General features: G+C 36.2%; 1 protein-coding gene across 1 annotated transcript; it reads right to left on the minus strand.

Annotated features, from left to right (window-relative positions):
• Positions 1 to 1,711: 1,711 nt before the first annotated feature.
• exoc3 (exocyst complex component 3) lies at positions 1,712 to 18,011 on the minus strand. The gene is made up of 13 exons (XM_079877696.1): positions 17,851 to 18,011; positions 16,751 to 16,899; positions 16,447 to 16,666; positions 14,068 to 14,749; positions 11,458 to 11,575; positions 10,445 to 10,570; positions 10,259 to 10,359; positions 10,040 to 10,150; positions 8,695 to 8,836; positions 8,479 to 8,601; positions 6,521 to 6,682; positions 3,184 to 3,305; positions 1,712 to 2,503 (listed from the first exon to the last, which is right to left on the minus strand). Exons 2-13 carry the CDS (start codon positions 16,892 to 16,894, stop codon positions 2,299 to 2,301), a joined length of 2,256 nt encoding a protein of 751 aa, XP_079733822.1. The 5' UTR covers positions 16,895 to 16,899; positions 17,851 to 18,011; the 3' UTR covers positions 1,712 to 2,298.
• Positions 18,012 to 18,141: the final 130 nt, after the last annotated feature.

The raw sequence follows: 18,141 nt of genomic DNA on the forward strand, positions 1-18,141 counted from the left end.
CAACTTGAGGGTGAGTGAGTAATGACGACATTTTCATTTTTGGGTGAACTATCCCTTTAAGACTTTTGAGTCGGACAAAATTCTTCATCCATGTTCATCCTAAGCCTAAAGCACTGTTAGAGGAAATGAAAATGTAATCCGACACAAGTTACTTTCTAACAAAGAAAGAAAAGTTATGGTTAATGCAGGACAGCTTTGAGCATCCATAATATCTTGCTTGTGTGTTGAAAACATTTTTCTGCGAATTGTCAAAGAACCAGAAGGCGAACATTTTGTGCCTATTGCCGTGCAAGCAGCTGCAAGTGTGTTGGAAATTCTTTCGAGTCTTAAGTCTTTGTGTTTAAAGTACATATTTAAAATTTCAAAGGTGTATTTCTGAAATTATATTGCAGTTTTGCCAAAGCAGCCCTAACTTTTTTTTTTTTTTTTATAAATATATACAAATATATATAAGGAGATTTGGCATGTTTGTATTGAGAAAAATACATGAAAGGATTTTATTTTGATATTTTCATGAGATTTTGCTGAAGGGCTCAAGGCCTTTAATGCTTGTCCAGGAGTTTTTAGCACATTTATGGTTAGTAACATGCGGTGGAGTTGACGAGTCGCTTTCCACAACAGTGTTGCAGGTTTTTAAATGTGCTTTCATTTGGTTTGGTAAATTGTTACTAATCTGTAAATAGACTCGAAAGGGAGTTAACTACTCGAGGTTCAAACCATGTCGACTGTATTCGTTACACTTTTTATAGATTTATGAAGATGTACTGTATGGATGAGGTTTGAAATCTGCCTCCGAGTTTAAGTTTACTGTATTTCATATGTAAATGTTGATTAATCTGTACTGAGAGGTCAAATTAATCTGATCACGTTTGCATTTTTTGGCAAATTGATCATTTCGGTCAAGAAATATTAGCAATAAATATAAGAAAACAAACATTTTGTGGTGTTGCTTTTGATTTGAAATCTTGTCAAGTGATGCATTGTGGGTAGATTACTTACAAATTGTAGTCGGTTACTGATACCAAATTACATGACAAAAATTGTAGTTACAATAACACATTTTAGGTAATCAGACTACTTTTAGATTACTTTTGATCTAACTCATTTATCATCATATCATACTTGGACCATATAAACACACAAAGAGAAAGAAAATACATTGCATTCTTTATCAGCAACATGGATTAAACATTTCATTACGTCAGGGTTTCCCAGACTGGGTTTAACGAAAAGCTGATAATTAAAGTAAATCATTTTAAAATAAAATGTTTACAAAAATCATTACATTTTTTATTTGTTTACCTGCATGTCATGTGACCATTAACCGACTTATAAGAGAACCTGCAAATGTGTTTAGGTTATTGACTTAATTATTAATTAACTTGTAATACTATTTCACTTAAAAATTCTGGAAACACCACCAACTGTGATTGAGGTGAGTAAATGATGACAAAATTGTTGGGTGAACTATTATTTTTAAGAACAAAAGATGTATCTGTTAACAGTTGATGTACTGTGAACTAACATGTTTATTAACTTAACATTAAAAAAGGTTAATAAATGCTATAAAAATATTTTGTTAATTTATTGTAAGTCCTTGTTAGCTAATGCATTAATGTTTACAAATGAGACCATATTGTAGTCTTGCTGATTTAAGAAAAAAAAAAAAAAATGTAACTGGGCCTGAATTAAATATACTTGACTGCACAGTGGCTGTTTGAACTGTTTATTGTATAATGTGACATTCATTCTTAAAATCAAATATGAAGCAGTTTGCTAGTACTCCAATCTGAACACAGTCATTCAATCCCAGTCATGGCACTGTGTAATCAAAATTGTATCAGTTACATGAAGATTTGAATAATTACATGTCATCATGCTGGAGCTCCTCCCCCTTGAGCACAGCCAATGAGAAGAGAGGGATGATCAAACATTTCAATACTCACGCAAACTGCCTGTTCCTCATAAGATGGCAGATCCAGGGCATGTGTGTGTGTGTGTGTATAAACAGAGATGACCTGTAGTTTAATCCAACATCATACATCACTTAGTGTTAATCCAGATTTTATTGAAATGAAAACTGACGTGAAGAATTCAGTGGTTTGTTACAGATCTGAAATGTTTCTGTACATCAAAAGCCGTCTGCAGAAACAGCAACCTCATACAACATGAGCTTCTGCCATGCAAACACACAACATCATCCACTTACATTGCAGTGAATGTATTTCCAAAGTGCATTAAGGGAATCTCTGTGGCCTGTTAGTGGCTTAGTAAAGGCTCCAGGGGTCAAAGGTCAGATTATTTCAGCAGTTTAGGTACAGTCATGGAGGTCATGGCGGTCATGGTGGTCATGGTGCTGGAAGGCACGGTGATGTCTCTGAAGACCGGCTGAGACACAGAGGAAGAGGACGGTTTGTTCTGGTTCAGAGTCTCTATGATCATCTGTCTCATTTCTCGACTGGCATCACCGCGGACAGCTAACAGGGCCACAATGTGTTCCTCTCTGATGAAAGAAGAAGACCTTATGTTTAAATGTAATACTCCATTCAAGCCACTGGTAAAGATAAAGTTACCTAAAAGAGAAATTAGTTGAGCTAAAATCAGAAAAGAAATGAGAAACTATATTTTGCTTAAAGAAAATTGGGCATTACAATTTTTTTTTTATACTGAGACATTTTCATGACAATTTATGTCCATTTTCCCTCAAATTACTAATTACTGCAATGTGTCTGAATTTTTATTTTTAGGCTTATTACTATTACTCTAATGCAGTAATGTACTGTTTTTTTATTATTAAATTATCATAATTAAAGGCAATACAACAAATAGTACCATGATGTATAAATGATTTACAATATAGATAAATGTCATTCATTTCTGTAATGGATTTTTTTTTTCATTACTGTGATGTAAATGGCATTTATTTTACAATACATTAATAAATGGTAGTTTTGATAATTGGTAATGACTGATAATTATCACAGAAATATCATTCAAATGCTAAAATCGTAATGGCCCTTAAAACAGGCTAGTGTAATTAAAATGAAATAAAATACAATTAAAAAATGATTTTCATAGTAATCTTTTCTAAAAAAAGATCTTTTCAGAGTTTATGTGAATCTCACAAAACCTGTAATCTGTACTAGAAGTTCAGAAAAACACTTGAATGTAATGAAGTCTGACCTGATGTCAGGATATTTGGACACCAGGGTGGACACCTCCAGGTAGAGCAGCGCAGGATCGGTCAGCTTGAAGACCTCAGCGATGGCACTGATGGAGTCACACAGCCGGTCTGAGTCCTCTCCCTGAACACACACACACACACGCTTCAAAACGAGCTCTTTAAAAAGCTGCTGATGACGTTACATGTTGTTACTGTTTAATACTAGTTTAATACTATTCCATAAACTCTGGAATAGCCTTCCTGATACTGTTCGTTGCTCAGACTCGCTCTCCCAGTTTAAAACTAAATTAAAGACGCATCTTTTCAGCCAGGCATTCATATAATACTTTTAATCTTACAGTTAAATCCGGTCTCTAGGTCATAAACGCCAGAGGAGAACTGGCCCCCGACTGAGCCTGGGTTCTCCCAAGGTTTTTTTTTTCTCCATTAGGTCACCTGATGGAGTTTTTCGGTTCCTTGCCACTGTTGCCTTTGGCTTGCTCAGTTGGGGATACTTAATTTAATTAATCAATCAACAATACTATTGATCAGCATTACCAAACGTGGACGTTTTACACTAGAAACAAACACTGATGTACTATTTTATTTAATACTGTGAAGCTGCTTTGATACAATCTGTATTGTGAAAAGCGCTATATAAATAAAGTTGACTTGACTTGACTTGATCAGTAAGAGTTCTGCTTATGTGGTGCTCTAGGAGAAATCGGACATTACATCGACTACGTTGATATACTATTCTTGAAGAACTATATACAATATGTTTTAAAAACACCTAGAATTAAATTATTTAATAAATAAATTACCTATTTACAATAAGTATGTAACTTAAACTTGTTTTAGCATGTTGCTAACATGTTTTAACACATTGCTAACATGAATTAGCATGTTTTTACACATTGTTAAAATGAATTAGCATGTTTTAACACATTGCTGGCATTAATTAGCATGTTGCTAACATGTTTTAACACATCGCTAGCATGTCATAAGGCAGTTGATATGCTTTGCTAGTGATAGATATTTGGTGGATGAAGCTTAAAGTCCCCCTGTGGTGAAAATCATGCTTTTAATGTTGTTTATATGTCTATGTGGTGTTTTTAATATGCTTTAAGAGAAACCAAACCATGTGCAAATTCATAAGTCGACACCATTGCTGAGTATTTTCTCTTTAAAACTGCAGTGAACCAAAGACAGTCTCAAAAACACAGTTTGAAATCGCTGGTGTTTCAGACGTCACAAACTGCCTTGTAACCAATCACGTCAATGTGCCGGCAGGCTTTAGCATATCATTAACACCAAACTAGCAGGGGAGTCTCAAGAGAAGCCAGGTTATCCAGTATATTTTTCTGTTGATATGCAAAATCGGGTTGATTTAGCAATATAGCGGGTGTATGATGTGTATTAGGATGTTATGATTATGATAAACTATATGTCTTTCTCCCCTGACGTCCTGAGTTGTTTGAAGGAAGCTGTCTGACTCTGAAATGGTGAAAGGGAACATGGTTTGTGTAACATTAGCAACACATTATTAGCTATTATCACATTATTTGATAATGTAGTCAAGTACCATTACGTCTCTGACGTTGTAGAGAGCGATACTATTGTGCAGCGTTTACCTCAGTAAGTTGGCCGAGTGAATCTCTCTCTGAGCCGGTGTGAGTGAGTGGAGGCGGGGGCGGGGCCGTTTAATGAAAATTTGAAGTCGGATCAGTTAGAAAAGATAGAGAACTTGCTGACTAAAAGCTGCTTGAAAATGCTACCGAAATGTGTAGGCTACATGGAATTATTTGACATACAAAGATGGATCCTTAATTTATTTGCAATTTAAAGGTACACTAGGTTATTTAATTGGTCAATCATGGGAGTTTATTCTGATAACTTTGGGCAACATTATCTAGGAAACAAGAGGATTGTAGAGCAAGAGCACGCACACAAATATATCAAAGGTAGAGCAGAGCCAATTCAGTCCAATTCTGAGCGAAAGCACTTGCGCATTATTACATGGATGCGCTCTCAGCATTTGTCATTCAAAATAGCGCTATACAAGCTGCCTCAAATGAACTATAAAGAAGAGAAGAAAATCATGTCTGAAAGTTGCGTGCGCTCTACATTACAACACTGATTCACTTCTTGTATTATAGCAGAAGATTCTAGAGACATCATTCAGTTCAAGGTTATAATCGTTAATGAAAACGAACAAAAAAACGAAAACTAGGTGGGAAAAAACAGTTGTTACCTGAAATAAAAATAAAAACGAGGCATTACAAAAAAACGATAACTAACTAAAACTGTAATGTGTGTTTGGCAAAACTAACTAAAATAAAATAATAGAGTAAATGTCCTTAGTTTTCGTCTTTGTCTAGGTCTTTCATTGTTTAACGCTATTTAAAACACGCAGCGTATTCGTTCAGCTGCATTTCCCTTCCCTGCTCTCCCTCCGTCTCTCTGTCACTCATGCGTCTCTCACATGCGCGCGTGCACACACACACACACACACACACACACAATGTATTTTGTCCCTCCCCTCCATGCACACCGCGTCTCCATGAGAATGAGTGTTCGTTCGACGTTGAAAGCAAGTTCGCGAAAGGTTGGTATCTCTATCTCGTGAACACCATTACACAATCACACATTAAAAAGTGGTATAAAAATCTTAAAAATTCTGAATATAATTTGGTCACTGTGTTAATGTCGACCCGAGAAGCGATTGCGCCTTCTTTAGAAAGTTAACTAGTCGCAAGTTTGAGGTAAAATGCACTTTTTGGTTGTCGATGTCAAAACACTTTATAAGCTGTGATTCAAATATTAAATAATGTTATGTCATTTTTTTACTTTTACACTTAATGTTTGCTGCTTCAATCCAGATGAGTAGGCCTAATGACTGTATATAGGGTAAATTTAGTATAGGGTGTGAAAATTGTACAGCTGTGGTATTTGTATAGGGTGTGAATTCTGTATAGAAGATGTGTAGATTTTTGGTACGGCGTGTGGATTTTGTAAGAGGTAAAGGAATTTCAATGAGGTGTGAATTTTTTTCTAAAATTGTATGATGTTTTTGTTGAGTAATTATTACACAATACTTTTTCTGACCTTTTTGAATCTTGCCCCTGACAAATAACCCAAATTACAAAAAAAGACTAAAACTAACACTAAAACTAATAAAAACTAAACTAAAACTAAGCATTTTCAAAAAATAAAAACTAAACTAAACTAGCAAACCCAACTAAACTGAATTTGAAAACAAAAAGTCAAAACGAAATAAAAATAAAAACTAATGAAAAATGCAAAACTATAATAACCCTGATTCAGAGTGTTTGTAGTTTCTTTTGTGAGACTCACAGCAGAAAGTTTCCTGAAGAGGAATTTGAACTGCTCCGCTTCTTTCATCATCCGGTCCGCTCCCTCCTTCCTTTCGTCTGCATTCTTAAACGAGATGCGCTTCTGCATGATGGCTTTCAAATACTCCACCACCACCCGCCGATGAGCCTCACTCGTCATTTCCTGTTTAACACACGCATGTTAAATCACTAAAAACACATTAACATTACTATATATACTGTGCAAAAGTTTAGCGTTAGTAAGGTTGTTTTTTTTTTGTTCAGCGAGGATGCATTAAATTGATCAAAAGTGGCAGTAAAGACATTTATAATGCATAATTTCAAATAAATGCTCTTTTTTTTTTGTAACCTTCTATTCATCAAAGAATCCTAAAAAAAAAAAAGGTATCGTGGTTTCCACAAAAATATTAAGCAGCACAACTGTTTTCAACACTGATAATTGATACTTTGCACGTGACGTCAGTTGTACTGGCTGGCGGGCAAGAACGTCATTCTCTAGCAACGAAAACCAGTAAACTAATCAAGGATCTTGCCAGGACTTTGCCAGTTTTAATATACAAAAGTTGTTGCTTTGAGGTGTACACGACATGCCAGATAGTTGTTGTGCGATTGGATGCACTAACCGCGTTTGTTGCCCGCCAGATATCACGTGACTGCAAAGTATCAATAATCAGAAATGTTTCTTAAGGCGAGACACTACAGGTGAATGGGGTCAAATTTAAAAATAATAGATATCACCATGAAACTTCCTCAGTTGATTACTTACACAAGTAAATAAAAAAAAATGTATTACAAGTTTTTGAAATTTGTATGTTTAATTATGCAAATTAGACATTATCTAATTAAATATGCGCGATTTTGCATATATTTTCGGTAGATAGATCTGAACATATGATAAAGCCAGGTGCAAAATTCTTTTTTCATTTTGTTTACACACAATAATTCAGAGGGATTTCAGGATATATGCTTTCATTAGGAAACGAATTTGTTCAGATACGCATAACTCTTTCTGTGGCTTGTTTGGAACTATTGTCATTGGAGAAACAGAGCAAAAACAGAGAATATTTGGAATATTATGTCTAAAATGTCACATCACAATATTCACTCTTTGTTTACTGAACTGTTTTATAAAATCATTATCACATTTGCAATCGCGCCAATATTCTGGAAATATTTTTTAATATCATACGTTATAGTTATAAAAATAACTCATACTAGGGCAAATTTTATATTAATTCTGCTGGCATTTTGCCCCCAACCCCCTGATAACATCTGACCCTGCTTTAAGAGAAACATAAAACACGACAAAACATTCGTCATTGGAAAGAACGACATATTTGGTTACTGATAGAAAGAAAATGCCCATATTTGGGTTACAACATAGCGTTGTGCAGGAGCTTTACAACGACACCGGTCACGACAGACTTCAGTAAACAGACGGAGCTCGGCATGTCGCGTTGGAATGATAACTTCTTGGTAAATTCGGGAGAAACTTACTGCCGCAAGTAAACAAAATGTAATAAAATAAACATCTTAATGTATATTTTCAACGTTTTCTTTATAGCAGCTTGAAAGAACACATACTGAAGGAGTAAACTAGCCCAAAATCTCAAAACTGACCACTGCATGAAACAATCTCTGTTTTTGCCTGCCGTGTCTCGCCTTAAACACCAAATCAACATATTAGGGTGATTTCTGAAGGATCATGTGACACTGAAGACTGGAGTAATGCTTATTTTAAATCCTAATAATATTTCACACTATACCTGTATTTTTGATCAAACAAATGCAGCCTTGGTGAGCATGAGACATCTTTCAAAAACATGAAAAATAATCAAAACTTTTAAAGGATAGAGATACATGATTGTACGGAACAGCTCTTTAAATCTTATCAGGATTACATGACAAATAAAACTACTATAAGAGGACACTTATTCTGAAAGGTTTTAGTGTGCAAACCTGATTATACGGCTTTTTAATTTTGGAAAAGTCGTTGAAGTAGTCTTCCACTGTCACACAGATGGTGTCTACAGCATGAGAGCCTGACAACCACTTCCGGGTCAGCAGTTCATTGAGATGATGCTGTCGAGAGAGCAAGAAACAGTCAAAATATAGCATGTTTATCCCAGTCACTAAACCTTAGCAACTGACCGTACACGACAAGAGCGCATTTACCTCCAAATCCAGGAAGACTTCATCTAGCAGGAACTGGCAGCCCTCTCTGGCCACATCATTCAGGAGCTTATCTATGGCAGCGTCGTTCTGAGTGCTTTCAGTCGACTGAGAGTACTTCCTTTTCAGGCTATTTATAGACTCCCTGACAACAAACAATGACATTAATTAAAACATTAGCTTGGTTTATTAGCAGTCAATTATAGACGATAAAGAATATGTAAGGGATAATTGACGATGGGCTGTTGAATTATTAGAAAATAATGAGTCTGTGCGTCTCTCAACAGTGTTCGGCAGCAGCGTCTCTACTAATAGCGAAACTGTAAGTGTATCTGCTTCAAGAACAGAGCCGTTATTACCTCGCTAGTGAGAAATGTCATGTAGCTTTTAAGTTGCTAAACTATTTTACTGATAAAATCATCAGAGCAGCGCTGACAACACGTTTCTGTGCGAGTGTGTGTCCGTACTGTATGTGTATGTGTGTGTGTGTGTGTGTGTGTGTGTGTGTGTGTGTGTGTGTGTGTGTGTGTTTGAGTGGGAGAAAGACAGTATGTGCTTTCCATACAAAAAGGAACTTTTGAAATGACTGAAATCAAGACCTGCCTGGAACTACTTTAGCCATGCATTTCCCTAATAGTTGCACAACTAAGAACGTTCGTCAACCAATCAGATTCAAGCATTCAACAGCCCCATAATATAAGCAAAAACAATGCATTATTTTCCAGAAAAAGTAATATTGAATTTTTTTTTGCATGGTATCCAAAAAGTTCTTTTTAAGACCTGCACAAATACAAATGATAGCGTATGTCTATACTGTACTACTTCCTGCTGCTCATTAAAAAAAAATGAGGGAGCTAAAATGCTGATGTTTATTACAACCATCTACAACATTTATAAACACCGTACTGTAAACATTGTCAAAATTAATCAACAGTAGATCATTAACAATTGCTCGGGGATAAATGCAAATGTTATTCATCGATTGCGAACTGCTCTAAAACCACGAAGCATGTACAGCGCGCAACAGTGCCGCATTTAGACAATGAAACGTACATCGCTCGCATTTATTTCATTAAATCATCACCTTTTACAGTTTAAGAGTCACATTAGGCAGTATTGTGATTTGTTTTACGTCCTCAAATTAATACATCATAAAATGATAATTAAACTATGTGTTACCATTTAAAATACCACATTTAAGACTTTTTTTTTTTTTTACCTTAAATTGATCAAACTGAATTTAACACTTCTTAAGGCCCAGCTGGGTCTGAATCAGGAGTATGTAATAATGTAATGTGTTACTTAAAAAAAAAAAAAAGAATTCAAGAAATGATTAAGAGACACTCACTTGAAGGTTTGACAGTTGTTGATAATGGCAATCATGTACTGAACGTAGCACTGCGGAAGCTGGCGATCTTTCAGATGTTCCTCCTTATAGGCGATCGCCTCCTCTCGGTACCTGAATACACATGTACGAAGGGTGAAAGTGTGCCTGCTACTGAGCTAACACAGTAATAACAAACGGGGGGAAAAAATAAAGAAAATGGGTAGTTTGAGATCACAATACCTTACTAGGAATGAGTTCATCTGCTTCAGACAGACTTTAAGCACCTGCTCTTTAAAGGTCTCGTTGATCTGAGCGGCCACCTGGAGATTCTGCTCAAACATCTGATGATAAAGAGGGATATTTGAATGAAAAGACCTCATGCGAGTGGGTGCATGAAAGCATGAGGCCAGATAGAAGTTGTTGTACCTGGAAGACAATAGCAGGTAAGGTGGTCTGGTAGTAGCCGTTCTGGTCGCCCTCAGGCTCCGTCTCCTTCTGCCAGTCTTTCTTATCCGTTTCTAGAGCTTTACGCAGCCAGCCTGTGATGTTTGACTAGAGAGAAATGGAAAAAAATAAACACTTGCTGAACTGATAATGCTCGTGCACACACAATATTCAGTGCTGGGAAGATTACTCACAAATAGTAGTCCATAACTACAATAAAACTATAGTTAGTAACTTAATTACATCTGACTACTTTTAGATTACTTTTGACTTTACTTTTATCCTTAACTTGTTTATCACATACATTTGAATACGATTATATTTTACATGTACCAGGGTTCGTAAAGATTCTGTAAAATGAAATTCCAGGACTTTCAAGGACTTTTCAAGCACTACTTTTTGGGATTTCAAGGACTTCAATCAGCACTTATCAAACAATATCTTTATTATTTTTATTTATTCATTTATTTAATTATTTTACTCAAATTACATATATATGGTATCTGATGTTTCACTTCATAGACATCAATCCATTGACCAGCGCTGTCAGGCTTGGGAAATCCCCTTAACCATTGAAAGGATATTGAAACTGATTTTTTCCCATGAATATATGATTGACCTGAAGAATGAAAGTTGTATTATATACTTATCATACACTTAATATCATGCTCATAGCCATGTGAAATAGCTGTATATCTCAGACGGACTGCAGCATTAATTTTGCGTTGAAACGATTGTATTTTCTCTGAAAAATTCAAGCACTTTTTTAAACGGTTTTCAAGGATTTTCCAGGACTTAAATTTCAAAAAGTAAAATTCAAGTACTTCAAGCACTTTAGGCACCTTGTACGAACCCTGATGAACATAATTTTTGGAATCAGATTACATATAATGTTACTTCCCAGCACCGACAATATTTCAAAAGACTAAACACTAAAATTAAAGGCTGATAATATTTGAATTTTTAAGCCAGTGCTGCAGACTTGAGGAACTCACAGTGAACGTTTTGAGGTATTTGCCCAGCAAATCATCCACCACTTTGTCAGGCAACAGCGGCTCCAACTTCTTGACGTCACACTCGGGCTGCAGATCAGGATCACCCATCATATCCACACTGCCAAAGACAGAATCAGACATACAAATGCGCATGAATTACACCTGTTTCTGCTCTTTGTCAATGTCAGAGTAATGGCTTTACTCAATATGGTTTTCGCACGCTATCTGAAATTGAGTTCTCTTTTCACCTCTTCTTGCACTGGAACAGTTTAAAATCGTTTGAATGTGTAAATTGGCAAGACAAAACACATGCAATGCAAATGACAAACTCCGCACATCACATGTGGCCTGGTCCGTACGAATCACGGATCAATTACAATCTGTTCCACCCTTACTGCAAAAACTGGTTTTGAAACTGAAGTTAGGTGAGAATGTACTTACAGTAATTGTCATGAAAATAATGTCGTAATGCTTAACACTACAGTAAATAGTTTCTCATTTCTTCCTTTTTTTGACGTGAAATAAGACAAGGATAAGATCTTTATAGCAGTCGGCCGATAGCGTCATGGGCAAGTGCGCCGACATGTAGCGCTGTTGCGCTTCGGGCGACCCGAGTTCGAGTCCCGGCTCGTGGCCCTTTCCCGATCCTCTCTCTCTTACTTCCTGTCAAGCTACTGTTCAATCCTAATAAAAGGCAAAAACGCCACAAATGGAAAAAAAATAATTAAAATATTAAATAAAAAGAAATTAAAGCTAAAAAGAAATATTATACATATATATATATATATATATATATAAACCCTAATAGAAATAACAAAAAGACATAACAAAATTACTAAATGAAACTGAAAATATAACAGTTAAAGCCAATTCAAAATATTGATAAATATTTTATAAAGTATATAAAGTATATAAATATAAAATAAAACTTATGTAGGCTATGCAAAGAAATAAAAAAAATAATGCCTAGTCCATATAATGCATCCCAACTAAAACAGCACCAAAGGCAGAACTGCCTGTCTCTCTCCTGCTCTGGTGTGTTTACTCTGGTGCACATCAGTGTATTAATCTTCCTCTGACTCCAGTCCTGTGAGCGCACACAATGTGAAGGTCTGTTTTGAGTCCATCAGTCAGATTAAGCACCCAAAGCTGTTCTTCTGCTCTCCGCTCTGCTTTAAATATTGAGATAATTGCTCTCTGCTGCACTTTGACAGACTGATCTGCCACTGAGGAATGCAATGCTGAGTTCGAGAAGTAACTACAACATCACAGAGGGTAGTTTTCCATCAAGCAAATGTTTTCTTTACAAGGAAAATCTACTAGGTTTACTATTTGCAATAACTGCTGGAAATAATACAGCTATAAATTCACAATATTATTATTATATATAATATAACCAGTATCAACAGAAAAATCTATCTTAGAAACATAATAAAATATTATTATATATAATTATAATAGTTATTAGTAGTAGTATTTTTATTATTATTTTGTAACAAAAATGGTTGAAATCAGTGCTACTGTCTAGAGGAAACAGAGAAATAAAGGCTGTTGTCTTTCCTTTTTCCAAATAGTTAGTAAACCTTTGACACCCATTATGCCAAGGCCACTCCCAGTCTGCTATATCTTGACCAGAGCCAAATACTGCCTTGCTTTAGTAGGAAATACTTCTTAGTTAACTTTTAGTCACAATTGTGTTGACTTGTATTGTTCCCGGGTGCTAGAATTCAAAGAGTAAACGTTTAATGGTAGTGAGTAACTTTGAGTTTTACCAGTGAAGGATCCAGTGTGTTGTAGGCAGAGGCTAAAGGCTGATTTATACTTCTGCGTCAGACCTACGCCGGAGCCTCTACGCTCGCAACGAGTTGGTTTTCATTGATATTTCTGCGTCGTTGTCCGAGTTCACGTGCGCAGAGGGAGCATGTGAAACCCGAGGGAGCGGTCCTAGCAGACCAATCACAGCGCTTGCGTCCGCGTAGAGTTGACGCGTTGTTACATTTTTGGAGGGTCAGGGTACGCCGAAGGGTACGCGCACTACACACAGCCTACGACGTAGCTACGATGTAAGTTCGACGCAGAAGTATAAATTAGGCTTTAAGGCTGCAAAGCATTGTAAATACAGAGAAAACGAAAAACCTTCATGTTTGTAGTTAACATTTCAAACTGGATGACCACGAACACAGTGTTTTAGGCCAAACAGAGAGAGCTGTTTAAAGAGTAGACATAGGACAATTCAATTTACAGTGATAAACCTACTCAACTGTTCTGTTAATAACCCTCTGTCGATCTGACTGTCTGTGGGCGGGGATTCAAAAATGTGAAAGTACAATCTGTAGTTTTCACGAAAGCCCTGGAGCGGACTTTAGCTGACTAATAAACAGGAATTTCTCAATCCTGGTAACACTGAGAAAGAGTAAACATTGTACATTTACATATACTACCGACACTGTAACTTTACAAAGCGTGTTAAAAATCGGCTAAAAAGTAACTGTACTTCAAGTTAGCACCCAATGTGCCATTAAAATATCATAATTAATCAGTTTTCACAATCATTGCTATCACTCCATAGCACTCAAGTACTATGATAAACACAGTCCACATGTATCTTACCTTTTATACGTGTTGAGGACCCATGTGAGAAGAGACACGATCTCATTGGCTTCTAGATCCTCTGCGGCGAGCTCCTGCACCCGCGCCGACACCGACTTATGATAGAGGTCGAAGAACACCTGGAAGGTGTTGTAGTGAGGAGGGAAGCACTGCACCATCATGTTCTTCACTATGATCAGGTCGTCCAGTACGTACTTCCTCATGATCTCCAGCAACCTCACCAACCACATTTTGTCAGACTCGCGTGTTTCTGACTGCGTGCTCTCGATGCGACCGCTCACGGTGCCCTCTAGGACTTCATTCATGCGTTTTTTCCAGCATTTGGGCCTCCCAGGCGGGATGAAGCCAGTCTGCTTCTTACGATCCAGCATCCTGCGGTCGATCTTCTCTTCGCGCTCGATGATTCGAACCACAGACACCAGCATGGTGGGGTCGCGGCGGACAGTGACCATGGCACGTTGGAGGACCATCCAGAGTTGTTTGGACAGTTCCTCCGACAGGCCCTGCACCTGGCCGAAGTAGCCACGAATGAGGTTCATGTCATGGACGTTCTTGCTGTCCATGCGGTACTGCTCGTACATGAGGTCGTCGCGGGAGCACTCCAGGTCCATCAGCTTGCGGTGGGCTTGAAGAAGCTCGCCCTGTTCGATCAGATTCTGGGTCTCTTGTACAATCTCAGGTACTGTAGAGAAAGAGAAAATATGAGTTCACTGTCAACAAATGAAAATTATACCAATATAGCATCTAGCATCAATTCTAAAATAAAAATAAATAAGTAAAATAAAATATAAAATAACCTAAAATACATTTTTATAAAATGTATTTATGAATATTTATTTAAAGAAATAAGTAAATAAAGAAATAGGCTACATAATCAAGTAGTAAAAATCACTCAAATATTGTATTGAATTGAAAAACAATCTATAAATGTGCAATCACCTGAAAATGGCTAATAAATAGCAAAATTTAAATGTTTTATCTAACTAAATAAATAAATAAAATAAAACAAAAATATTTTTATTTTATTTATTAAAAAATAAGGAAAGAAACAAAGGAAGAAAATTAAGAAAAACATCATGTAAATGTAGCCTGGTAATACCAAACTCTGCTACTTCGCTTTGCTTCACAGACAGAGTCTGGCATGGCATAATTGAAAAGCGTTTTCTTTCTCGCGGGGCGGGGGGGGGGGGGGAGGTTAGGGCGCTTGTCTGAAGTTTAAAATCATTGGTTATCCGTAAGCCAATCACATAACGTTTGGTTATGACGTGTGTTATGAGCCGGCTCAGCCGCATCGAACTTCCACTGTAAACACATGTATGATGCGAAAACAAAACCATCGAGTGAAATACCGGAGTGAACATGGCTGTGAACGACTTTTGGAGATAATGTGAAGTAAATCTACGCATCCACGGTACAATCAGCGTCTACGTCACGGCTCTCAGGCCGCCCTCTGTTCGTTGATTGGCCGGCTGTTTTCAGGCCGGAGGAAAACGGGGAAAACGGTCGCTATCTCAGACTGAGTACAGAAGCGAAATGAAATTGAGCGGAAGTACGAAGTCTGACGTAGTCAGGCTAATGTAAATGTGCCATCAACTTGAAAATAGCTAATAAATATATATTCTTTAAATTAATTAACTAACTAACTAACTAAATAAGTAGTACAACTGACGGAAATACTGTTGGGGAAAATCACCTGATAAATAGCTAATAGTTTTATCACATATATTAAAATATAAATCATTTTATTTTTTAAATAAAATAAAATAAATGTATACCAAAATCAGAAAACAACTGTTAATAAATAAATAAATAAATAAATAAATAAAAATATTGTTGGAGAAAAATAAACTTAACATGTTGTCTACAGAAAAAAACAGACACCATCTTAGAAAAATAATAACAATATTATTAAGTAAAAAATAAATATGCTAAATTACTACAAATTGGGAAAAACAAATTGTTAATCTGCAATTAAACCTGTAAATGCACAATCATCTGATAACCAACTAATCAATTTTATTTTATATATTAAAATAAATCATTTTAATTTTTAAATAAAATAAATGAAAATACATACATAATTTATATATTAAAAACAGAAAAACAACATATGAATGTGCAATCAAACAAAAAACAGCTAATAAATATTAAAGATAAATAAATAAATTAATAAATAGTAGAAATAAATACAAATGTTGGAGAAAATAAACTTAAAAAACAGACCATCTCAGAAAAATAATAACATTACTATTATTCAGGGAAAAACAAAAAAACAGATCCTATTTTTAATCCTCGGCTAAATGACCGACCAACTAGTGGAACCCAACTACTGATATTATTTTGATCCTGTACATTAACTGTGCGAGCACACGTCCTCACCTGAGAAAATGTTTTTGAGGTTCTCCACGGCTGAAGCCAGCTGACTGTGCTGAACCACGGCATCCTTCACATCCTTCAGGTTCTCTATTGTGTTGATGCTCTGCCTCCAGTCTTTACTGACATCGGCCAGAGAGTTCTGGATGTCTTTCACATCACACAGAGCATTATGGAGCTGCGTGAGGCCTGTTCGTACCCCATCCAACTGAGACTGAATGGCAGCCTGATGAAGAGCATGGTTTGGTTTAATGAACTGGTAAAAGCAATCATAATAGATCAGCAGAGGGTTAAATGGAAATGGCGTCACCTTTAATCTTGCTTCCACGGATGCTTTCTTGCGCGCCTCTCTCCGTCTGTACTGCTCCACTTTGTCCAGCTGGTCCGAGCGCTGAAGCATCCCAGCAACCCTCTGCACCGCTGTGGCAACGGCCTCTCTGTTCGTCTCCTCCATAGTAACTGATCCCGAACGGCAGGGTTGACAAAAACAGCAGGGGTTAAGAGTGCTGAAAATGACCCAAACCGCAGGACCAAATGTACTGAATGACCCAACCCCAACAACAAGGTTTAAATGTACTCAAAATTATTGAAAGAGCAGTAAATGGCACAAATAGCAGTAAAGGTACTACAATGGTTATGGGTTAAAAGCACTGCAGTGTTATCTTAGTATCATTGCGATCCTATTATAGTGTTTATTAATATTTTTAATTCGTTTTTATTTTCATATTTCCTTCATTTTAATTTAAGTTTTAGTCATTTTCTGATGTTTATATACTTTTATATGCATTCATCATATAATATAGGCCTATATATAAAAATATAAAAAATCATTAATTTTATATATTACGTTTTATATTATTTTTTATTTCAGTTTTAGTTAATTTAGTACATCAAGGTGAACTAAATGAAAACGATAAATTAAAAATGTTTAATGTTTTGTTTTATTTTAAGTAACAAAAATGTTTTTTTATGGTTTTAGTAAACTATAATAATCCTGATTCAATTAAATAAATCAGTGAAGGTTAAATTTACTTATTGTGCTTTGTACACGTGGTGTGTACTTAAGTCTTTTAATATGTGTTTTTGCAATCTTGTAGTATTGTTGATATATATTTTCATATATACTGATATTGTGCATTTGTGTATCTGTATTTGTTTGCAGCTGGCAGTAACCAAGCTAACACAAACAGATAAAGATCGTTGCGAACACCTGCTCGAAATAGGAATGTTTTAGGGAAAAGATACAATAAAACTGTAACCTGTTTAATTTATTGTAATAATCGCGATGAATTTCTGTGCAGAAAGGCCAACAGTGACAGATGCTACCTGGCTAACTACATTAGCATTCAGAGGTCTGCGCTTTTTCATGCACATATCGTTAAATTCTCGAGGTCATGTGAATGTACTTACCCGGACGTGGTGTTCGTTGTACGTGCTGTGAGATGTTATAATCTGTTCATTGATATTTTATTTTCATGTATGTTTATTTTGTTAATTTACTGTCATAACAGCAGCGTCTTCCTGGAGTCGCCCAACTCTCATCAGTCAGTCAGATGACGACTCACGACTGCGCCTGTGCGAGAGCATGTGCGCAGACTTTACGCAAACACTCAGATCACGAGGGTCAACATGATGAGCAGAAGAGTTAATCATTTTCTTTTGTGTGTTGTGCCTTTTTCTGCTATCTTCAATAGGTCCAAT

Source organism: Squalius cephalus (genome assembly GCF_949319135.1).
Source record: "Squalius cephalus genome assembly, chromosome: 7".
Lineage (NCBI taxonomy): Eukaryota > Metazoa > Chordata > Actinopteri > Cypriniformes > Leuciscidae > Squalius > Squalius cephalus.

What these genes read in the sequence shown, in the direction of transcription:
- exoc3 (XM_079877696.1), bottom strand. Translation starts at nt 16,894, where the DNA reads ATGGAGGAGACGAACAGAGAGGCCGTTGCCACAGCGGTGCAGAGGGTT. An exon ending in AAGTCTTCCTGGATTTGGAG is followed by an intron (nt 8,602 to 8,694) that starts GTAAATGCGCTC and finishes CTCTCTCGACAG; the next exon opens with CATCATCTCAATGAACTGCT. An exon ending in TCCAAATATCCTGACATCAG is followed by an intron (nt 2,504 to 3,183) that starts GTCAGACTTCAT and finishes TTCTTTCATCAG; the next exon opens with AGAGGAACACATTGTGGCCC.